General features: G+C 56.0%; 8 protein-coding genes across 8 annotated transcripts; 3 read left to right on the top strand and 5 right to left on the bottom strand.

The window, feature by feature from the left end:
• The first annotated feature begins 291 nt into the window (after window positions 1-291).
• On the top strand, window positions 292-6,230 carry B0H64DRAFT_123315 (uncharacterized protein). Its single transcript, XM_062797996.1, has 2 exons — window positions 292-497; window positions 566-6,230. The coding sequence occupies exons 1-2, from the start codon at window positions 398-400 to the stop codon at window positions 6,109-6,111; spliced, it is 5,646 nt and encodes a 1,881-aa protein (XP_062660880.1). The 5' UTR covers window positions 292-397; the 3' UTR covers window positions 6,112-6,230.
• Window positions 6,231-7,386: 1,156 nt separating this feature from the next.
• B0H64DRAFT_392014 (uncharacterized protein) lies at window positions 7,387-9,833 on the top strand. Its single transcript, XM_062803513.1, has 6 exons — window positions 7,387-7,596; window positions 7,673-7,824; window positions 7,886-8,126; window positions 8,184-8,805; window positions 8,867-9,570; window positions 9,628-9,833. Exons 1-6 carry the CDS (start codon window positions 7,544-7,546, stop codon window positions 9,671-9,673), a joined length of 1,818 nt encoding a protein of 605 aa, XP_062660881.1. The 5' UTR covers window positions 7,387-7,543; the 3' UTR covers window positions 9,674-9,833.
• Window positions 9,827-11,386, bottom strand: B0H64DRAFT_423548 (uncharacterized protein; the record flags this gene model as incomplete). Its single annotated transcript, XM_062805613.1, has 2 exons — window positions 11,070-11,386; window positions 9,827-10,992 (listed from the first exon to the last, which is right to left on the bottom strand). Exons 1-2 carry the CDS (start codon window positions 11,314-11,316, stop codon window positions 9,827-9,829), a joined length of 1,413 nt encoding a protein of 470 aa, XP_062660882.1. The 5' UTR covers window positions 11,317-11,386.
• A 406-nt stretch (window positions 11,387-11,792) lies between these two features.
• Window positions 11,793-13,146, bottom strand: B0H64DRAFT_423549 (uncharacterized protein). The gene is made up of 3 exons (XM_062805614.1): window positions 12,586-13,146; window positions 12,255-12,514; window positions 11,793-12,217 (listed from the first exon to the last, which is right to left on the bottom strand). Exons 1-3 carry the CDS (start codon window positions 12,935-12,937, stop codon window positions 11,831-11,833), a joined length of 999 nt encoding a protein of 332 aa, XP_062660883.1. The 5' UTR covers window positions 12,938-13,146; the 3' UTR covers window positions 11,793-11,830.
• Window positions 13,147-13,783: 637 nt separating this feature from the next.
• B0H64DRAFT_392019 (uncharacterized protein) lies at window positions 13,784-15,296 on the bottom strand. The gene is made up of 2 exons (XM_062803514.1): window positions 14,772-15,296; window positions 13,784-14,712 (listed from the first exon to the last, which is right to left on the bottom strand). Exons 1-2 carry the CDS (start codon window positions 15,081-15,083, stop codon window positions 13,960-13,962), a joined length of 1,065 nt encoding a protein of 354 aa, XP_062660884.1. The 5' UTR covers window positions 15,084-15,296; the 3' UTR covers window positions 13,784-13,959.
• A 491-nt stretch (window positions 15,297-15,787) lies between these two features.
• Window positions 15,788-16,606, bottom strand: B0H64DRAFT_123356 (uncharacterized protein). The gene has a single exon (XM_062797997.1). It carries the CDS (start codon window positions 16,409-16,411, stop codon window positions 15,950-15,952), a length of 462 nt encoding a protein of 153 aa, XP_062660885.1. The 5' UTR covers window positions 16,412-16,606; the 3' UTR covers window positions 15,788-15,949.
• Window positions 16,607-19,589: 2,983 nt separating this feature from the next.
• On the bottom strand, window positions 19,590-20,064 carry B0H64DRAFT_392022 (uncharacterized protein; the record flags this gene model as incomplete). The annotated part of the gene is made up of 1 exon (XM_062803515.1): window positions 19,590-20,064. A coding segment is annotated over exon 1 (307 nt), but the record flags the coding sequence as incomplete, so codon positions are not given.
• Window positions 20,065-20,125: 61 nt separating this feature from the next.
• On the top strand, window positions 20,126-22,821 carry B0H64DRAFT_392023 (amino-acid permease). Its single transcript, XM_062803516.1, has 8 exons — window positions 20,126-20,913; window positions 20,980-21,015; window positions 21,093-21,142; window positions 21,232-21,273; window positions 21,328-21,460; window positions 21,543-22,266; window positions 22,336-22,392; window positions 22,442-22,821. The coding sequence occupies exons 1-8, from the start codon at window positions 20,602-20,604 to the stop codon at window positions 22,714-22,716; spliced, it is 1,629 nt and encodes a 542-aa protein (XP_062660887.1). The 5' UTR covers window positions 20,126-20,601; the 3' UTR covers window positions 22,717-22,821.
• The last annotated feature ends 47 nt before the right edge of the window (window positions 22,822-22,868 follow it).

Raw genomic sequence — 22,868 nt, forward strand, 5'->3', positions numbered from 1 at the left:
CCATCCCTTCCTGTCGAGGGCCTCAGCGGCAGCCTGCAACGTCATCTCACCGTCCCAACGCCACAGCCTTCAGACGAACACTTTACAATCACTGCCGCTCCTTTTCCCGACGAGACAATGACCCCGCGGGACTTCTGAGCCCAATACTTTGGTCGCGAGCCGACCAGAGCCGAAGCTTTCCATAACTACCTACCTACCGACCTAACACCTACGCGGTACTTACCTACCTAGTCAACATTCACCCAGAACACAACACTAGATCACCTACCAACCTACATACTACCCACGCCCGCTATCCTGCTTTTCCCAACGTACGAGAGAGCAACTTGATTCTGATTCCACCAACCACCCACTCATCTCTTGGTCCTCGAGTCCACCGAATCTTCCCCCATAGCTTATGGGCGATCGCAGTCGCCAGCTCGATTCCCCTCATGGGCCCATTATGCGATCCATGCAGCGCTCCCCCCCGCCGCCCGCCGCCATTCACCCTTCGCCGCGTATGTTGGGAGGGAATATCGCTAACTCTGAGAGGTCGCAATGCTGACTTCTCTCGTCCCAACCACAGCACGGTCGGCCCCTGCTACGCGGTCACCGACCCCTTCTCCCTCCGATAACCATGTGGAACTTCAGCGCACCCGCCGATTGCGATCGCGGAGCCCGTCCCGCACTACCAGAGACTCGATGAACGGCCCCGGACGCCGCATCGATGACGCCGCCCGCCGCCCCCCCCTCCCCCACATACCGAGTTCGACCTCGACGCGAAGCAAACCGATCATCGACCAGCCCAGCACCCTATCGACGGCGGCGGCGCCGAACGATTCCTCCGATAGCCTCGAGAACACCGGATTTACTCCATCCCTGCCGAGTGACAAGCATGGCAACATGAAGTTCTTGCGGCCCCTGCTGACTGATGTGTCACTGTACACAAACCCTAACCTCGGCCCGGAGAACGAGGGGACAAGCCTGGAGGAACTGGCGCACCTTGTACGACTGTCCAAGTACCAGGAGCGCAAGCGCGCAAACACAAGGATCCGCCTCCAACGGAGTTTGGTGTCCACGGCCCTCTCCGCCCGGTTGATGAGATGTGGTGAGATGGCCCATCGAAACCTGGTGGACGGCTTCCGCGGCGATGACAAGAAGACATTTGGTGCCCTGTATAACGCCGTCATCGATGTCCGAAGAAGCTGCGATGAGACCCGCCGGTATGCGCTACTGGAGCCAGAGATGGACCTCTTGCAGGCGCCCGGCCTCACGTCGTCCGATAGCGTGGATACCCCAACCGGATCTGTCACCGGCTCAAGCGCGTCCCCGAACGCTGTGACGCCGTTTCTTAACGAGATTTCTGCCTCATCCCGAGAGACTTTTTTGAACTTTCTGAATCAGATCAGGACTAACCCAGACTATTTGGCCACGCGCATCGCGTCCCTCAAGAACTCGGAGCTTGCCGCTCTCACCAGCTTCCATCAGGCCCTTGAACCCATCGAATCCGTTCTCCCTTACCACGGCCGGTCGTCGGGCCGGTCCGTCTCGGGCAGTTCCGCCGTTCCCGGATCCAGCGGAGCCGGAGGAGCCGGCAAGGAACGCAGCGCTATTGAGCGGCTGCTATCTTTCCAACGCCATGACCCCATCTCGGCCCTCATCTACACTTGCTTTGCCAATTCCGCAGGCCCAGACAGCGCCGAAGACAAACGCCGGACCGTTACTTGGGCCACCACCTGCGCACGCCTGATTTCCACTCAGACAACCGGCAGCGAGCAGACTGTCACCTCGGTGATGAACGTTTGGGTCTCGATGCGCGACTGGGCAGGGAAGTCTAACATGGAATGGTATCTAATGAAGATCCTAGAGGATGGAGCCTTCTTACTTGATCGTGCCGAGGATCAGCATGGTACCCGCATTAACCTTTCGGATTGGTCGTCCAAGGACCAGATCGCGGCCGAGGAGTTCTACACCAAGGCCGTCGATGAGCTATTTGAGGTCATCGATGACGAGGATGCCACAGGAATTCCGGAAGGCTTACTGGAACTAGGCAATGAACTCCTGAAACGTTTGGATAGGAGATACTCCGAGAGCACCCGCAGGTGGCTAATCGCGAAGTATATGTTCACAGTCTGGTTGCTTGGCGTTGTCATCCACCCGGAAGCCTACGGCATGATGGCCGATTATCACATCACCGAATACGGCCGCCAAAAGATCCTCAAGACGGTGGCCATGCACGCTCAGAAGTACGTCGTCGACATGTTGCACAGCATGACCCCTGTGTCCACGCCACCCAAGATCAAAGGCCACATTGAGAGTATATACAGCCGCTTCAAGGACCCGTCCAAGTTTCGGAAGAAGCCCAGGCTCTTACCGGCGCGGTCCATTACATCTCTCCGGGAAACGGCCGAGGTCCGCCCGTACTTGGTCCTCAGCCCAGCGGACCTTGCCACGGTGGTTAACGCCCTTTTCCCCGAACGGAGGCCACGGTCGGCACGCTCAAGCAGCCTCCGGTCTGGGGCACCATCAATTTCCGGATTCTCTACCATCTCGCAACCCATGTCTATCAGGACCGCACCAAGCACTTTTGATACCATGTCCGTTCTCAGTACCAGCGCAGAGTCGTCTTTCAGTGACGCCACAACCTCTCGAGAGCCCCTCGCGGAGGAAGAGAGCCCACGCCGCCATTCTCCGTCTGCGCAGGAGCCCGTTGCTCAGAAGCCAGAGAATTACGAAGATGACGGGTACCGCCTGCGGCTGGCCATGCACGAAATGACACAAATCCTGGGCCAAGACGTTGTGTACGGACTATGCCACCCCTGCGCCGAGCGTTGGTCTGTGTTGTTCATATCGGCCGATGGAAATAAGCTGTCCACCCATATGACCTTTGATCCAGACGACGAGATCGAAGATGAGCAGAACTCCTCCAGTACGAGTGATACCGAGGGCGAGGAGACTGATGACGGGCGCCCTGAACTCAACAAGGACTACCACCAGCTGCGCGACTCCATCCTAAAACTAGTCCAGGACTACGAAATCCCCCAGGGCCTGGAAAGCGATGGAGCCAAACAGCAGACCTTTAGCAACCGGGCCTCGACTCTCAAAAAGTACCGAAACAAAAATCGCATCATCACAACTATGGGGAGCCGGAATCCCTACCGCCAGAGGGCCGCGAGCATCGCGAGCAGTCTCGCCGAGAGCCCCCCAAAGAGCGCCAAGGGGAAGGAGGCCGACCAGGCTGCCGAGAACTCATCCCCGCTCGTCACCATGTTGACCGCCGCCTGCTCGCAGTCTCGGGCGCAATCTGACTTTGTCAACGCACACCTTTACTGGAGGACTTTGCAGCAACTCAATGCCCTGTCATCCGACTCGCTGCGGCGCGAGGGATTCTCGGCGCTTCTCAACATCTTCTCCCGTGGCCCGCGAGACTCGATCCGCCGCTCCGCCGCTGCTATTGAAGAATACGACGCCTGGCTAGTCTGGCTCAAGCAAAGCCAAGAGCGAGCAGAGGGGATGATCGAGGGCATGATGCAGCGCCTACGGTCTCTCCGCGACAAGATGTGGTACGTAACAGACGTGCGAAACTCGGCGCCATACGAGGACTCGCGGAACGTCGCGGCAGCATTGAAGACGATGGGTGCGTCTCGCCGGTGGTCTTCCTTCCAACGCATCAAAACCCACATGCAAAGGGGCCCCGCATCGAATTACATCTTCAGGACCGAGTCCCAAATTCTTGACCTCCTCGCGGCACCAGAGGACCAAGGAGGCCCAAACAAACTCCGCGACGAACAAGCCGAGAAAACCAGCCGCTGGCTGCAGCAGTCCGGTGTCGAGAACTTCTGTCAGGGCGAAGAGCGTATTCACCGGTTCTGCTGTGAGGTGGAGAACTGCGTAAGCAAACTCGTCGGCGACAGTATCATCGATGGGCCGGTGCTGTGGTCGAGTGAACTTTTCGCCAGAGATCGACGGGCTTTCGAGACCACCGGCAAAGCTCCGCGAGACCGAGACCGCGACAATCAATCCGTATGGGATGACTCAATCAGTGTCATCAGCGACCCTGACCGCAGGTTCGTATCTGTCAGCCGCCCTGCTTCGATCAATAGTAGGGACATGCGGGCCATGTCCGGTAGCATGAGCCAAATGTCCTTCGAGTCGAGCCGTTTCGGCTTCTCTCGCGCGAGCACAGCCATGTCCGAAGTTCTAGACGGGCCCGAATACTTTGGTGCATCGTCTCCAGTCCACCAAATCGACCCCAACGCAACCTTCTGGTCACCTTTCCAACACCGGGCCACCTCACCAAGTGCCGCGTCCCGAGCGCATTCGCCGACCACCAGCCTGACGAACCTCTCAGGCTCGTTTCATCCGCCGCATCACCAACAAATCCCCTCGCAGCCTCAGTCAGCAACTGGCCGCCCAGGTACATCGGCTTCGTCTAATGAAACGGTGTACCAGCAACGACAGTCCGACGAGAAGTCCCGCTTCCTCGCCGACTTGAGGCAAACTCTGACCAGCCTCCTCCTCTCTGACCTAGGTAACCTTGTTTTTGCCCGCGGATCAGAAACGGACGCGTGGTTCGAGGGCCTGGGTCAAGAGTGCATCGACCGTCGAGAGGCAATCCACCGGCGTGCGCGTAAAGCGCAGGCCAAGGATAAACGCAAGTCTGCCAAGGCCAGCGTGAAGCAAAGATTTCTCGAGCAGAACCGAAGTTTCGGTGATCTGCGCGGAACCAGCGGTAACGATACGCTCAGTGACAAGGCTCTTTCCGATACGCAGAGCCTCGGCCCTGAAGGGGCTGGTGGCAGTCAGCGGGGGAGCCAACGTGGTAGTCAACGTGGCAGCGTACACGGAGGAAGCATCCATGGCAATGAAAGCTCGGCGACAAGCGATACCATCTCGGCCCGGAGACATAACCAAGAGGCGAGGAAAGAAACGATGCCCGACTTCCCTTTCACCAAGGCATACCAGCGGCTTCTAAAAATGTTCTGCGTTCATCCCAACCCCCAGGTCAAACTAAACGCACTCTGCGAACTGGAACATTTGATCACCGCATCTCTCAACTCCGGCTCCCGGCGAGCCCGACTGGCGTGGGCACGCTCCGACCTAGGGTCGGCGTCCTCCGCCACCGAGGAGCACGGAAACGGCGCCCTGGGAAACAGATCCCAACCCTTGGAGGAGACGATCGGCAATGTCAAAGAACGCCGCTCATACACTATGATGCAAGCACCCAGCTTCGGCACGGGCGGTCACACACAAGGAGGTCGCGTATCAGGCGGGGGAGGCAACGCAGAAACCCGCTCCATCGCTTCGGTCTACCCAGCCAACACCGATGCGGTGGCCAACATCCTCCAGACACTATTCCGCGACCCGTCTCTCCGCCCAAAGACCCTCTTCCGTGACCTACAATTCATCTCAGCTTTCTGTTCCCCTGCTGTCCTCGACAAGACCGAGCGGGGCAAGTCATTCTGGGACGCCGGCATCGCCGCCCTCAGCCTCAAACAAGAGGTCTGCCGCACCATGGTCGAGGTCGCAGACGAGATCGTCCGAAACTACACGCAGTCCCGCAACGGCGGCGCCGCGGCCGCCAACAACCGGGCGGGCAGCACGGCATCCGACTCGGCGGCGGCGACGCCAACCAGCGAGTTCCCCCCGCCGTCCCCGCCGCCGTCCCCGCCCTCCCCCTTGCCGCTGTCCACGCACTCCCTCGCCGACGCGGCGCGCATGTGGACCATCACCGCCAAGGAGGGCGACCCGACCGCCCAGCGCGAGCTCGCCATCTTCTACCTGTCCAACCCGGAGCTCGTCCAGCGCACCACCCTGCCCCTGTCCAAGCCCAGGGAGGTGTTCAAGCAGGCCGTCATGGAGAAGTACGCCGGCGGCGGGTCGTCGTCGCGCTACGGCCACGCCGGTGCTGGTGGTGCTGGGGGCGCGGGTGGCAGTGGTGGGGGCTCCGGCGGCGCCGGGGCTGGGAAGGAGGACGGTGCGGCCGGCGGCGGCAGGCTCGGGGATGTGCGCAGCGATCCGGCGCTGATGTGCGTCGCTATCCATTGGATGGAGGCGGCGGAGAAAGGGGGGGATGAGTTGGCTAGGTCGTTCATGGCGCAGAACGAGATTGGGGCGGGGCTGATGGGGTGATGCGAGTGAGTATGTGGTGAGGTGGTTGGGGTTGGGGGGATTGGATGTTACTGGTGGTGGTGGTGGGGATGGTTGTGGTTGGAAGGATGGGCTTTTGCATATGCTTGTTGGATCTTTTTGTTGGTTTGTTTGTCGATGATACCTACTTGATGCATGTTTTTTTTTGGCTCTACTTGATGGGATGCTGTGTGTGTTTACGGCTGCGCGTTGACGTCTGTTAACCGTTTGTCTCACCGGTCACAGGCGGGTTTGTTGCTGTTGTCGTTGATGGACACCCCAAGCTTCTGCCCTCGTGGGAATCACGTTACTGTGTTGACTACATCTGAGAGGGTGCGAGAGACTGGCCCTCGGGCTAAGGATGACCGCAGATCTTTTTGGCTTAGGGGGGTGGGAGTTGACGATGTCGCGTCCTGATGACATTATTCTTGTTGTTCGTTGCTCATAGATTGGGGTTTCTGGATAGATGATACCACCGCAATCCATTGTTGTTGTTGTTTCCCACATGTTGCCCTCGTCCTAGCTAATGATACGCCCCAGCCACAAATACTTCTTTTCCATCTCCTTCATTTCCCACGTAAAGGGACTACGGAATTAATTTCGTACATCTGCATTCCGGACTGGCGGATGTATCTACGAAAGGCATGTCCGGCATTCAGACTGACCCATGGACGGCAGGTTAAACACAACACCCATATCACAGTTTAGTTCACGTCTTGAAATACAGCCACGAAATGTAATCAGAGGAGCTCAAGTAATAACGGTGGCCAGGCAGGTCGAGTCACACGCGTCAAACTACAGATTACTTTGCAACGATGCCTGCAGGTGCATGTCCAAGACCCGTCAATTTTCGCATGCAAACTGAGATTCTTCGTCTCCATGTCGCTACTCAAGCAGCGATCATAGTGAAAAAGAGTGGTTTGACATCAAAAATTCCGACCGGAACGGCCCCGAAGGACAATTCAGGATGACTGGCTCCGCGATGTGCAATGCAGGCCTATCACCCTGGTACCCCTGCTTCATGATCCAGGTGTACCCAATCAAGGTAAGTATGAAGAAGAAAAAGAGAAGAGGACCAAGTTTTGGGAAGCGGAGGGGCAATAAATACCAATGTGTGGTTGGTCTGTGCACACCTGCAATTTTCACTTGGGGCTTGCGCCCGGAACGCGGAGATTGATTAGTCCGTTTCCTGTCAGGCCGGCCAGTGGGACCCGCGACCCCAGCAGGCGGTCTGCGTGTTCAGGGCGGCAGAAAGTCTGCCCCGCATTTGAGTCATCTCTGGGCGAGAGATTGGCTTGGTGTCGGGCTGGGCCGTGTGTCAAAAGTTCAGGAACCCGAAGAGTCGACTTAGTGTTGACGAGCTTGTCCAGGAGCTACACCATCCAATTCGGATTAAAAGGTGCTCGATTCCTGAGAAGCCACCGAGTGCTCCAAGATGCCGACCATCAACGTCGATAAATACGCCCTCTTCGAGGCGCTCGGCGAGCAGTAAGAAGGATTACCCCGCCATGGCGCATCCCACCTTCGAATAACTCGAGACTGATCCAACGTCGTCATGTCACAGGTTCCCCGGGGATAGCTTCCAAAAGCTGTGTTTCGATTTCGGCATTGAGCTCGACGGGGATACTGAACATGACCCGTCACGCCCCAAGGACCAGGCCCCTGAGTTGGCCATCGAGATCCCCGCCAACCGATATGACATGCTGTGCTTCGAGGGTAGGATAACTTCGACGCGATGAACTTGCAAAACAGGACTCTAAAAAGAACCGGCTACTAGGCATTGTGACCAACCTCAACATCTTCCGGGGCAAGCACGCGACACCGAACTGGAGGCTGGTCGAGATTCCCGAGGACAAAATGCAAACCCTCACCATCACAAAAGATACGGCGCAGGTCCGCCCGTATGCGGCCGCCGCTATCCTTCGCAACATCAAATTTACACAGGCCTCTTACGACTCCTTCATCGGCCTGCAGGACAAGCTCCATCAAAACCTGGCGAGACAGCGCACCTTGGTTGCGTGAGTGGCACCCGGTCATGTTCTCTCAACGGCGAGCCACTAATCCTTGTCGTGCAGGATCGGAACACACGACCTCGACACCATCAAGGGTCCTTTCACATACGAGGCCTTGCCGCCGAAGGACATAAACTTTGTCCCGCTGAACCAAACCAAGCAAATCAATGGCGAGGAACTCATGGGCTTCTACGAGACGGACAGGCACCTCGGCAAATATCTTCATATTCTCCGAGACAAGCCTGTCTACCCCGTCATTCTCGATGCCGACAGGAACATTTGCTCGCTACCTCCCATTATCAACAGCGAACGTTCCAAGATCACGCTCAACACCACGAACGTGTTCATCGACATGACAGCGACAGACCAGACCAAGCTCGATATTGTCTGCAATATTATGGTCACCATGTTCTCCCAGTACTGCGCCGAGCCCTTCACGATCGAACCTGTCAAAGTGATTTCGGACCACAACGGCACTACCCGGGTAACACCCAGCTTGGCTACGCGGACGATGGAGGTCGAGGTGGATTATCTGAACCAAGTTTGCGGTCTTGAGGAGTCCCCCGAGTCGATATCTAAGCTCTTGAGCAAGATGGCATTAAGTGCGCAGCCGTTGGAAAACCCAAAGTTGCTCAAGGTTACGGTGCCGCCAACGAGAGCAGACGTTTTGCACTCATGTGATGTGGTAGGTTCTAGCCTCTATCCGGTTTCCTGCTTGTCCGCCAACCCCACTGACCGTCTCCCAGATGGAGGATGTCGCCATTGCCTACGGTTTCAACGATCTCCCGCGATCAACTCCCAACAAGTCAGTTACTGTCGGTAAGCCGCTGATGATCAACAAACTCAGCGATATTGTCCGTCATGAGTCCGCCATGGCAGGATGGGCCGAGGTTATGCCCCTCATCCTCTGCTCGCACGAGGAGAATTTCGAGTGGCTCAATCGCAAGGACGACGGGACGACAGCAGTTAAGCTTGCCAACCCGAAGACGGTTGAATACCAAATCGCCCGGACGTCATTGCTTCCTGGCCTACTCAAGACTCTGGGCGAAAACAAAGCGATGCGCCTGCCCCTGGAGATCTTCGAGGCGTCTGATGTTGTCCTCAAGGATGAGTCGTCTGAGCGGCGGGCGAGGAACGAGCGTCACTGGGCGGCCGCCTACTACGGCAAGACCAGTGGTTTTGAAATGGTCCACGGGCTTCTAGATCGCGTCATGACGATGCTCCGTGTCGCCTTTGTCACACACGAAGAGGGCCTAGCGGGGAAGAGCATCGACTTTGAGGTGAAGCAGAACCCAAGCCAGCAGGACGGCTACTTCATTAAAGAAATCGACGAGCCCACCTTCTTCAACGGGCGCGCCGCCGCCATCTACGTGCGGCTCGGAGGAAAGCTGCAGCGGATCGGCGAGTTCGGTGTCTTGCATCCGACTGTACTGGAGAAGTTTGATTTGAGGTAAATTGCCCCCTTTCCCCCCAAAGTTTCAAGTACACCCATACTCACTAGTTGTAGGTACCCGGTGAGCACGCTGGAGATTAATCTCGAAGTCTTTTTGTGAGATACTCGCTACCTTAGATGTGTAGATCTGGTTGAACTAGCGTGTGGCACAAAAATAGAGAGGGCTGATGATGATCCCTTAACGTGACCTACCTACCTAAATGAGGGGATGCCAAATGCCAAACCACAATTCACAGACAGAATCGATCAAGCCTTAGTCCCACGACGGCAACACGCTCTGCTCATTATGGAACACATCGCGGGGATCATAAACCGCCTTGATCCGCCCCAATTTCTCCAGGTTCGAGCCCCAATAGTTGTATCGCGCCTGTTCCGGCTCCGCCCTAGCATCAATAAACCCCGCATACTCGCCGTAATACTCATCCGGATGACCACTCTTGGCCAGTGCATGGACAGTATCAAGAAAGTCAGTCGTCGTCGCCGTCACGCTCCCGTTCGTGGCCGCGTACGAGAGCAGCACGAAGGTGGCGTCCCGGTGGGGGAACGCGGTCGCCGACGCGGGGACGGCGCCGTTCTGCCCACCGCCGGCCTGCACCTCGATGTCCCAGCTCGTGGCGCCGCTGTCGGCGGTAGCGAGATACTCAAACAGCCGGTCCACGACGCTGTCCGGGATGGCTGTCGGCGGCCGGAAGAAGTTGGACTTGGTGTAGAAGAACGACGGCGCCTCTCTGCCTGACTGCCCGAGTTGCCCGCCCCAGACTTGGGATAGCTCGAGGAAGCTCGTGAAGCTGTCCGCGCTGACTTGCTGTGCTTGGGGGAGTATGTCTGAGATTCCGAGCGCGTTGAACTCGTCGAGCGTGCCGAAAAATGCTCCGCCCATGAATATGCTGTCCTGCGTGATGGCAAGGATGGTTTGAATATCGGGCGAGAGGCTCGGGTCCGTTGACCAGGCTTGCCAGGCTTTGAAGATCTCTGCCCTTGAGGGAGCGTCGGTGGCAGTCCAAAGGTATGAAAAGCTTATTGTTTCTGGTGGCGAAGGGAGGGTTTGGAAGACGAAGTCCGTAACGATGCCGAAGCTAGCTCCTGCGCCCCGGACGGCGAAGAAGAGGTCGGGATTCTCCGAGGCAGACGCCCTGACGACAGCCGAATCGGCCAGGACAACTTCCACTTCAACCAGGTGGTCGATGGTCAAGCCGTACGGGCGCCACGTGTACCCTGCACCTCCCACGGTTCCGTGCCCTCCCATGCCGACTAGGGAGCTCGCGCCGTGCGGGATGAACCGCTGCCCGGCATTGTACATGAGCTCGTCGATCTCCCCTAACAGCAAACCGGGTCCTACGTTAGCCACGAAGGTTGATGGGTCCATGGAGAAGTGTCGCAGGTTTTGAAGATTGATTGACAGCTCTCCGGTCGTGGAGCCTGCGAATACATGGAGGATAGACATTAACAACATGGACTTGAGAGTTCAGCTTCACCATGAACGCGAAGTCACGTACCATAGTTGCCAGCGCTGTGGCCACCACTCTTGGCTTGCACCTTATAACCCGATTCAACAGCGCAGCTCACAAGCTCAGAAACCTGAGTGACCGCGTGGGGAAAGGCCACGGCTGCAGGGACCACGTCGTAGTCAAGGTTGTAGGGGGCGACAATGGCGGAATAATTGGCTTGCGCAGGAAATGCAACGAGGCTGGAGTTGCCACCGAGGGCGGCAACAAGACAGTCGGCAAAACTAGGAAACGGCATCTTGAAGAAGCTCTGTAAAGCAGCTCAAGCTAGCTGCGGGCCCGCCGTATTGATGTTTGGAACCCCTCGGGCTTGATAGAATCTGAACCTTTTGTACTCATCCACGGTATTACAAAGTGCTACCGGAGTCCGTCGTACACCGAACTGAAGCTCTAGCTTTCCAGGGCGGGGAAAGATAGTCGCCCGCGTCAACTCCGTCTAGTTCGGATTAACCAGCTCTCAGTCAGGCAGGTCAGTCAGCAAGGTCTCAGTTTAAGTGATGTACGTGGTGAAGGGTGCCTGGCCGTGGGGGTTTGCGTCGGGGCTGCCGGGGCACACCAAACCGAGATATTTGCAGCAGAAAGTCATGGGGTTGAACCCTGAGGTATTGAAAGTGGAAAGACGTGGCTAATTACAATGTATCTAAACGAAAGAAACAAAATTAACTGTCCCCACAAACCCGCCGTCTCGTAATTACATGATAAAACGTGGCCGATGCCAAATTCAGCGCGTCAGTCTACAGCCCCAAGCCTACCTACACAGACGCCACCCCCGTGATGCGAAGGAACTCCTCCTGGACCTGAGCCCACACCTTCTGCGCGGTGCCATCCTTCCTCATCTTCTCCAGGAGCTGGTCTACCTTGGGCGGCGCGGTCTCGGCATGGTTGGTGATGGAGTACACACCGCTCGCCAGCTTCCCGTCCGTCCCCTGAGCCACGGCCACCCCCTCCGGCAACGGAACCCCCGCGGCGCCACCCTCACCCACACCGGGAAACCTGCCGCTCGTCGCAAAGAACAGCTGGCGCTCGCCCGCCTCGTCGAACGGCGTGGCCAGGAACGGGCCGATGACCAGGTACAGCGCCTCCCAGATGGCCAACAACACGGCAAAAACAGGCCCTTTGACATCCTTCCCAATATTCGTCTTGACAAACCCGGGGGTAGTCATGAACAAAAGACACGGAGGGCGCGTCGCGGGCGACGGCCTCGAGCGCGAGTGTCATCATGGAGCAGAAGTGGCCGCGGCCGCTCGGGGTGAACATGTTGGTGGTGCGGCCGCCCAGGTCGGCCATGTCGATGGCGCCCTCCTTGGTGCCGGCCATGACCGACACGACGCGCCGCAGGTCGGTCGCGTTGCGCAGGAGGGGGAGCAGGTTGACGATCAGCCGCAGGCGCGCGTAGTAGGCTACCGCGGTCGGGTAGTTGAGGCCTTCTTCCGTGTCTGTGGGGGGGGGATGGGTCAGTTTGTTTGCCTTGACGCTGCCGCCCCGCGACATCTTGCGTCACACTTACCTGTCCCAGAGACCATCGTCCCTGTGCTCAGGAACAAGAGGTTGATGGCGGTTTCCTTCTCCTTGATCTGGCGGCTGACATCGTCGACGGAACGGAGCAGGCTGACGTCGACGCTGATGAAGATGTACTCCCCTTCTGGGTTCAGCTTCTGCAACTCTGCGCGGATGCGGTCGCCCGACGCTTTGGATCGGCCAAGGAAGTAAATCCGGGGCTTGATGGCGTTTTTGGCGAACTGTTTTAAGGCGGACTCGCCGATGCCGCTGGTTGCACCGGCGAAAACAGCGACGAGACCGGGCCGAAGAGTGGTCGAGATCCTGGAGTTGGAGGACCGGATGTGTTCTAGGGCGACCATTGTGAAATCGGGGTCCGTGGATAGAGTGTGTAAAAACGTATTTGGATAGGATGGTGTGACAATGAGGCAACGCCCGGTGGATAGCAGTGAGTGTGATGCGTGTAGTCTGCGGCGGATGGGAGGAGGTCAGAAATCAAAAAATCACTGTGGTTGACCCTTGAGGATTGACGCGTTTCCGAGCTAGAACGAGGACGAAGGGGAAGGTGAACTTGGCCAGAAGATACTGCAGCGGAATGTCGGGCTCCTGGGATGGAATGTTTAAGACATGGCAGTTACACAACATCAAAGAACAGCGGCCCGGGCGCTGGTCCGAACCCGAGCCAAGGAATTCCCCCGACTGCCGTTCTCGGTTTCACCAAAGCCTTTTCATTGGCCATTCACGATCGGTGTCTCAGCACGACCGGAGTCCGCGCCTCCGCGCCCGGCTTTTGGGATCTTCCCTGATACCTCGGATTTCTCCGGCGCAAGTTCTGGTGCCGGAGACGGCCCGTCTGAACCATCTCACACCGTGTCATGCCCGTGACGGGACGGGGCGTGCGTGGTGGAGGTCGATTGAGGGAGTCTCAGGGTGTGACCCTATGTTTATCTCTCATGCAAACCTTTACCGGGATTTTTCCCTTTCAGACTCTGACATCGAACATTATGACTTGTTGTGCTATAACGGCTATACCATGGTTGTTCGGCGTACCTAACCTCGCCGGCGGGGGGTAATGGTTTGCCGCTCGTTGGTGCGTAAAGAGGAGTGTTGTTGGTTCCAGGACGGGCATTTGGTTCTCCTATCTCCGGAGATGTTTGTCTCACGCACTTAAGACGGCTTTAGCCTTAGGGGAGGGACAACCATCAGCACCCTGGGATAGTTATGTGAATTGAAATTGGAACCGAAGCGAGATCGGAACCAGCTGACTACCTAGGTAGGTACCAACCGAGGTAGGTACCTACCTGCCCCCCTACCTACCTACAGTGCCCGGGTGAGAATACGTTGAACCGACATGGAAATCGAGGTACTCAATAATCTGGACGCTTTATAGTCGAGTCACTCCAAGTCTCCTGAACAGATCCTCCAACTCTGGGTAATCGAGTGAGTTCCGTGGCCGGCGATCCCAAAAGTAGCAATCCTCGTCTGTGGGTTCCGGGCGCTCCCATATATCCCTATAAACCTTATGGCGGAACATGGCATAATGAGGATCGATGCGTATTCTGTGGTCCAATGTTGGAAGAAGGGGCAGGGGGGCGTTTGCCGGCTGAGAGGACGACGCGGGGGCTGGGGAGAGCATAAAGTCCAATAGGGCCAGTTGCTCCTCGTCTTTAACCTGCCAAAGCCGGCGCGTGACTTCGTACCTCGCAGGGTGCAAATAGAAGTTGGGCTCAGGAGACGCAAGCGTGTCGGCTACTGGCGTGTTCCACGGCTGCGACCGGTCAAAGAGCACAACGCCACCAAATATCTGGTCTTCGGCCCAGTAGCCCACATTGTCGGCCAGACCATCGGGATACTCGGGATAATTACAGTACTGCGGGTGCGTGAAGAGTGTTGGCCAAGGTCCGAGTAGTCGGATTGGGGGGTACCTGCTGTCCCCGGTGTCTTGTTCAACCTGTCGTCGCCACCGGGTCACTTGTTCGACCGAATTCCTGGGATCGGTAGTGTGCCGATCGTGTAGTCGCATCTTCCCCTTGTGCAAAATAACGGCAATCTCGTGGACGGTTACGGCAGTGAGCTCGATGAGGCGAAGCTGAAATGGACGTGAGTTCGGGGCTGCCGCTTGGAATGCTTCAAGTAGCTGTAGAACCGTCAACACCTCGCTTGGGGTCTATTAATATAAAAGAATGTCCCCTTCACCTTTGTGTCGAACTTCAACCTCTCCATGTTAAAATCGGCTCGGAACTGCTTGACAGTGTCCACGACCCCTGGACAAAGAGTATTGTGGTTCTCAAGGGGGTGACCTCTGTAGACTCGATGACCTTGTTGGCCGCGGGCAACGTCGCAGAGGGGAACACCATCGATGATTTGACCGTAGGTCTGTACCGCAAGTTCCGTGTCGAGAAGACGAAGAACCGCACGGGTGATGGCGTCGCTGTGTTGCAAATCCAATCCATCGACCCCGCTCAACGACGTAGGGAATTGAGATGTGTTACTGCCCGTCGATCCCATGCTAATAACAAATTAGAGTACCTCAGGGACTTAACAAAAACAATTCTGGGCTAACAATACTGCGCTGAGCTTGGATGGTAAATCCCGAATTAGACCCTCTGTCAACCTTTCAAGTGTGAAAGTGTAGAAGTTCCCATTGACGGAGGCAGAAGCAGAGGTCACAGGTGATGAAGGCCTCAAGGGTGCATGCGCTTCATGCGCGTTGGTTGGAACAGTGCTGCTTGTTGGTGTTTATGTGTTATTACACAGTTCGAACTGCATCTTTAATTCCCTCATACCACTGGGAGGGGAATTCGAAAACACCGCACCCCCTGTAAAAGGAGATTATTCCCGTCATTCATTAGACATATTACTCGTCGGGGAAACTTGGGGTGCCCTGTTCAAGTTTCATTGGGAGCATTGAGAAAACTAAAATGCAAGATATACTTGTTCAACAACAGGTATGGACCCTCGTGTTGATTTTAGAAACCCTAGTAGTTACAAGTAATGGCTCATGGATCGTTTAGGAGGCATTCCCATTAGCTGTATGGTTGACCAATGCTACCTAACTATCTGCCTACGTAGGTACTGACCTCAAGCACCGTTCCTCTTAACCAGAGTTCCGCATCTGTCACTGCACTTCTTCACGTAGCCTCAAGGTACTTATAACTGATGTAGCAATAAGCCGATTTGAGATAGCATTAATAGAATAATAGTATTCTATGTACTAGTAGTAATCAGACCTCTAAGTCCCAAGGAATGTTAAGAACAGAACTCCCGCCCAAACCCATATGTGATGTATCACCATATCCCGACTCCATTACTCCTCTTTCCCACGGCCGATCCGTCTCTCCCGGCCCTTGTTCCTCCACCCGACATCAAACCCCTTAAGCGCAGAGGGTGAGGGTGACGTCCTCGCTGGCGGTGCAGACCTTGACCTGGCTGCCGGCGGGCGGGACACCGGTGGGCCAGATGATGGAGGGGCAGGTCTCCTTGGCGCTGGAGACGACGACCTTCTTGCCGACGAAGGCGTCGCCGAAGACGTCGCTGAGGTCGTACCAGACGTTGTCGCCGTCGAGGCTGTAGGCGAAGACGGTCTGGGCCGCGCCCGTGTACAGGCCGTCGGCCTCGAGCGTCACCTTGAGCGCCTTGCCGCCCGTCACCTCGTCCTTGACGAACGACTCGCCGTACGTGCCGTCCTTGGCGATCTGGATCGGGCCCTCGACCGCCGAGCCGACCGACCACACGTAGACGTCGGTGTCGCACCTGTTGGCGACGGTGGCGAGGCCCAGGGCCGAAGCCAGGGGGGCGGCGGCCGCGAGGGCGAGGACGGTGACCTTGGAGAGCATGGTGTTGGTAGGTTGGTTGTTTGGTTTATTGGTTGTGCGAGGTGCAGTGCGGCTTGTGGTGGTGGGATATTGTGAGGTCTGGTTGTGATGTTGTGATGTTGTGAGTGAATGATGTCTTTATTTCTCGATTGATCGGCAGCGGAGGGAGGTGATTTATAGACCTGCGAGGACCATGCGAGGACGAAGCGAACCTCACCTCGTCATCCAGGTGGCAGCTCATTGTCGCCTACCCCGTTCTGCAACCCCGAAATAGAACCACGGCAACGGCTTGTTGGTCCACGCTCCGCCCATGCTCACCATCCATTCCCTCGAGTGAGGAAGATCGGCAAATACGAAAGCAGGAGCGGGGGACCCAAGCCAACACCGCCGCTTCCTGCCCAATGTAGCCTGATGCTTGACGAAGGCAGGAGGTTGGGGAGTCATGTGCCGCAAACACCACGGTATTCCCAGGACGACGGCTGCGAACGGGACCAGACTGTCAGTTTGTCGGACGTGTACAGATGTACATCGTACCGTATTGTTGCGCTGCATCAATTTCCCATGCCTTTTTCGACTCCGGGGTGCGGGGACGAGCCGGGCCCTCACGTCACGGCTCCCCTGTGCCGTTGCATCGCCCAAGGTCTTGGAGGCGGCGGGCTGCGCCGACACGAGATGTCGGCATGGCGTTCCGGCTGTGGCGTGTTAACCGTTGATCTTAGCCGGTTTGGGTATCAGACCACTGCAGGCACAGTCGGCCACTCGGCCAAGCTGCAGCCCTCTGGGGCTGAATGATGGAGTGCGAAAGTGGGTGGCATCGATGATGAGGTGAGCTTTGGTGAGGACTTTCCAATCGGACCTTATTCACGATGCAGACAGCGAAGTAACAGGGAGAACAGTATCACGGTATCACCATCTTTCCTCTTCGGTGTGAGATGTGTGAGACCCTCCAGTCTAATGGCCGCGCCATTACCGGCGGACTCGCATTCTACCGTCTGACGAGTGGCCTTGAGCCGGCGGTCCGCTGCGCAAAGAGTTGGCTCATGGGCAGTCATCGTCGCCAATATCGAGCGACCACGAGGCGGCTCGTATATGCAGCCACCAGCAACGCAAGCCCCTTGGCACACGTCGTTGCCAGCTGTAGCCAAGCTCGGCTCCAGCTTTTCCAACGCCTTGGGCTATCTCCAAATCGGGTAAGTTTCCTTCTCGATTCAGCAGTGAGAAAGTTACGTTACATTGTCCGCCCAGCCTGGCCCTGGGTTCATCCGAGATTTCCGAGACTCCAACTCCAGCGTTCTGGCTGAGCACCTCTACACACATCGTGTCACAATTTTGGTGTCCACCAGCGTCTACTTCCATGTCGTGCCGGGGTCAGGGTATGGAATGGGCTGGCTTTCCCGCGCGGATTGCCATAGGGCAACTTTGAACAGGGCCGGAACTGGCCCGCTCGCGCACGGTCCGAAAGATGGACGGGGATGGGGTGAAAGAAAGGAGGATATGCACGGTATTGCGTGCAGTAAACCGTGGTTGTGATCTGCGGTTGTGTTTACCAACTTTCAGAAAGCTCGCCGGCAACAGCCTACTCTATCTGTGATACATACCTACCCGTCTCAGAGATCCTGTGCAGACAGACACGTACCGAACTGATGGTAGATGATTCGTGTGTAAAACAATAAGAAAAGCCAACGCTAAGCTAGCCTAAAATACCAAGAGACCGGAATCTCACCCACGAGCGGATAAGGCTGAATAAGATTTATGTGGTACAGCAGCCACCATGGTGTGCCATTGGTGACCCATCGCTTCTGCTTGATCATGCGTATGAATGTACTATTGCCCTGATACTTTAGGATGGTGGTGGCACTTGGATTAGCCCACACACCCCACAATCTCCGGCTGGGGTCCGAATGTGTTTTCAATGTTCGGTGGTATCTTGACCCTTAGCACGGCCGGCAAAGTCCCTCCAGACACAACCCCCATCACACAGATTTCTATCCTGGAGTACGTTCCCGGCTTGGTCGTTCCAGTGACACAGCATTGATACTCTCCCGTCAGCTCACCTAGGTAACTGTGGGGAATAAAAAGTCTCTCCTGCTTGATAGAGTTCGCCAAAAGGGTCCTGCAGGCTGACATGACTGCATATGACGCGCCATCTCTTTATGCCGTCTGTTTCCTCCCACCGCAAAGTAACGGAATTTCTCTCGCAATACTCAGCTAATCATGCTTTCGATCTAAATCAACATCAATCTCACCGGGAATACCAGCAACAGCTCTAGACGGTGTGGAATCTCGAAGAATTTGATCACGGCCAAGTACCCCAGGTACATTCTCTAGCCGTCACCAATTGGGTAATAAAGGGGCTTGACGCTTCGAAAAATACGCGCTAAGAGGGTGGCAAACACTCAATAAAGCTTTCCGTTGAGGAACTACCCATGACAGTGTTTTGTCCGGCGCGAGGAGTACCCCATATAGGTACCTTAGGTACTACGACCACTAAAAAGGCGCCCAACAAGACTTGGGATGAATGAGTATGCCATTTGACATGTGAACTAGCTAGGTACTCGACCGCAGTCCCCCCGCCATAGCCCTCTCATAGAATCGGTGGTCTACGAGTGTTTACCTAGGGACAAGACTATGATCTCACGACAAATCACTTAGACTTGTACGCATGTAGCACCGAGAGAAGGGCCATGAGTAATTTGCTATTAGTGCCAGGTGGTGTTGCTCTAGACTCAGACTCACTGTTATCGTTAACATCAAATGCCAACTCCAACTCTCCCTCGTTCAGATAGGGAGTAGGAGTAATTCGGCCAAGGCTCGCCACACACCAAATAAATTGAATTCGAGGGCAGATTTCATTTGATTTGGCCTCGATATGGCCATGTTTGATTTCTCTATCCTATATTTATTGAAATTTGAACAAATCCCACCCCCATCCTCCAGAAATAACCCTAACCCCTTTCCAGACACTCTCGGTGCTTGCTCTCCTGACCTATAACTAGGTACCCTCGCTATCGGATATCAACTACCTAGGTACTCGCCGTTAAATCGAACGGTCTTGTAATCGGCCCCGAAAGCCCCGCAGGCATGCCAACCAGCCCTCGTCGATGGTTGGTTAATCGGCTCGGCTCTGGCCTCGGTAAAAGCGGCGATGGAAAGTCCCCGCAAATAAACCCGGTTGTGGGCAGCCAGGGGTCAGGGTTCCACAGGGTCAAGTTTGTGGTGGCCGAGGCTGCAGAGGGAACGGTTACTCTGGTGTCTTGGAAGTCCGAGCCACGCTATGTGGAGGAGTGGCAGGTTCAATATTCAAATAGACCCAAGTCAAAGATGAAATTTCTTTTTTTTATTTTATATATGGCGGCCCACCCGGTTTGATTTGTTTGACTTCGATTTGATTCCCCAAATAGTTATAGGTATTCGATCTGCGGCGAGCTTGACTCCAGCAGCCGCCGTCAGTTGGCATACAAGATGTGTACGAAGGCAGGTAACTGACTCGGAAGTTTACCGCCATTATAGCATCAGAGGGTTTACCGCTTGACCCGAGATGTGACCAGCACCCCCTTTTCCGACAATCCGTCCTTATACCCGACACACAGCACAGATGGGCAAGACACACATACACATACAACATCCCGAGAAAGCGAGCCGGCCGCATCGCGCATCAAAGCCGCCGGCCCGAAGTGCGATGGAATGGAACACTTCTTGGCCACACCGGCTTACTCGCATCGTCCCGATTGACCTCGGTCGTGCACAAGCTATTTGGTGAGGCGCTCAGGCCGTTGCCATTCCCATTCCCATTCGTGGGGGTCACGGACATTTCAAGTTCTTGACGGAATCGTTCAGGTGCCTCGAGCGACCAATTGCGGAAGGTCTGTACAAGGATTCAACCAACAACAACAGTCGAGCCGTTCGCATCATTCGGCGGCCATGGCCTGTCGGTGGTCACGTTTGCGGTTGATTACCAGGATAACGACTTAGCGCAAAGGCGTGATCTTAATCCTGCATGACGATGATGCCTGTGCCCCCACTACTGTCTGGGGTCCCAATACAGGATTCTTGCAAGATTCTGCAAGATCTGCCATGCTGCAGTGCCTGCCCAAAAAACTGGTCGTCCACAACACCAAGCTTCTTGGCCCGATTTTAAGCTTTGTGGCACATCTCGGCACTCTCAGTCCCTCACCCTGATTGGAATACCAAGATCGCCAAGTTCATTGACAATGTCGCACCAATCTTCACCCGATCGGGTCGGATACGACGAGAAGAAGAATGCTCCAGACGATGGCGGGATTCGAGACGACCGAGACAATCGACGGACCTCTGCCACCGAGGTACCAAACCCGACCGGCTGGTCGTCGTGGTTCGGCGGACAAGATACCGTCGCTGGGCCGCGCATCGGACCGGTCCTCAGCAGCATCTCAATCGGTACGAGCGACTCCGACACCGACCAGAGCAGTGCCGCCATCCTGGACAAGCAGCTGGCCGACGACCTGGGCAGTGCTATCAAATACCGGACATGCAGTTGGCAAAAAGTGCGTGTTGCGCGAGACCGCCTTCTTCCTTACGTACCTAATTGGTATTGACAATGAGACGTCTAGACAGCCGGATTGCTCTTCTCCGAGTACATTTGCTTGGTACGTCCCGACACCTTCCTGGATGACCACCGCCCATGGCGTGTCGATTCGAATACTAAACGCGTTTGTGGTGCTAGGCTATCATGAGCTTCCCCTGGTCTTATAGCGTTCTTGGCCTTGTCCCAGGGTAAGTTGTGACTGCCGGCGTCAATAGGCACCTTGCCTCGGGTGCCGAAATTTTCAGCTATACAGATCTGTACGGCTGACAACAAACAGGCTGATCTTGACCGTTGTAATCTCTGGCATCGTCCTATACACGTAAGTCACAGCCCTGCGACTTCCGTTGGCGCCATTTTTCTAACGCCGCGGAAGATCGTTGGTGCTTTGGGAATTCTGTCTGCGTCACCCCGAGGTGCGCGATGTCTGTGATATTGGCCAGATGCTGTTTTGGAACAAGAAGTGGGCGTGGTGGGCTACGGCCGTCATGTTCCTCCTCAATAATACGGTGCGTACCCGGGCTCGGCTACCCAGTATACTCCCTCTGCAGCTTTTGGACAGGCCACGGCTAACCCGGCTCCTTTCCGCAGTTTATCCAGGGTCTACATGTCTTGGTCGGCGCAAAGTACCTTAACACCATGACCGAAGCCGACGAGGTAGGATGCCGAACCGTCAGTTTCGGCATCGTCGTGGCCATCATCTGCTGGATCTTCTCACTTCCACGGACCTTCGACATGTTATCCAAGATCGGCACCGCGTCCGCCTTCTTTACCTTCATCTCCGTCCTCCTAGCGACCGTCTTTGCAGCCGTCCAGTCGCACCCGGCGGGATTTGACGTGCGCTCCAACTACACGACCCCCGCCGGCATAGCAGCCATCGGCGGAAACCCTATCGTGACGGCCTCGCCGGTGCTTGGCACGACGATCGTAAACGGCCTCGGTGCCTTTCTCAACATCAGCTACACCTTCATCGGCCAGATCACCCTGCCTTCCTTTATTGCCGAGATGAAAGACCCCCGCGACTTCCCCAAGGCGCTCTGGGCCTGCACCATCGCCGAGATCATCTTGTTTAGCGTCGTCGGCTCCGTCGTCTACGCCTACGTCGGCAACCAGTACATGACGGCCCCGGCCTTTGGCTCGTTGCAGCCGCTGTTCAAGAAGGTGTCCTTCTCTTTCATGATACCGACCATCATTTTCCTCGGCGTGCTGTATGCGTCGGTATCTGCCCGCTTCATCTTCTTCCGTATCTTCCAGAACTCGCGTCACAAGAGCGAGCACACCCTTGTTGGTTGGGCTACCTGGGCGTCCATTTTGCGTAAGTGCTCTCCCCTCCGTCTATCTATCAGCTCTCTCAAATTAGAAATTGAATTAACCGACATCGCAGTTGCCACCTGGATTTTGGCATTCATCATCGCTCAGGTCATCCCGTTCTTTTCGTCCTGTACGTTTTTATCCCCTTCCTCGTTGACGACCTAGCTAATGTATGCCAGTGCTCTCTCTCATGAGCTCGCTTTTCGATAGCTTCTTCGGCTTTATATTCTGGGGCGTCGCCTACTTCCGGATGCGCCAAGCAGACGGAAGCGTGGCGGTCGTGAAGGAGCACACCGTTGCCGGCTACCTGCTCGGGACGCTGAACGTTGCCATCATCCTGGTCGGTGTCTTCTTCCTCACCGTGGGCACGTACGCCACCGTCGAGAGCATCATCATCGAGTTCGAGACCGGAGCGGTGAGGGGCGTGTTTTCTTGTGCGAGTAATGGACTATAGAGCGGGCACTGCATGGGCTGTAGAAGCGTACCTTGGGTGCCAGGTATCTAGTACCTACCAGGTACATACCACCTACGAGACAAGACCGCCCCATTTTGGACAGCCAATAGTTTAAAATTGAATAATTCAATAAGAAACAGCGTTGTTTATAG

The sequence above is a fragment of the Chaetomium fimeti genome (genome assembly GCF_033439085.1).
Source record: "Chaetomium fimeti strain CBS 168.71 chromosome Unknown B0H64scaffold_3, whole genome shotgun sequence".
Taxonomy (NCBI): Eukaryota; Fungi; Ascomycota; class Sordariomycetes; order Sordariales; family Chaetomiaceae; genus Chaetomium; species Chaetomium fimeti.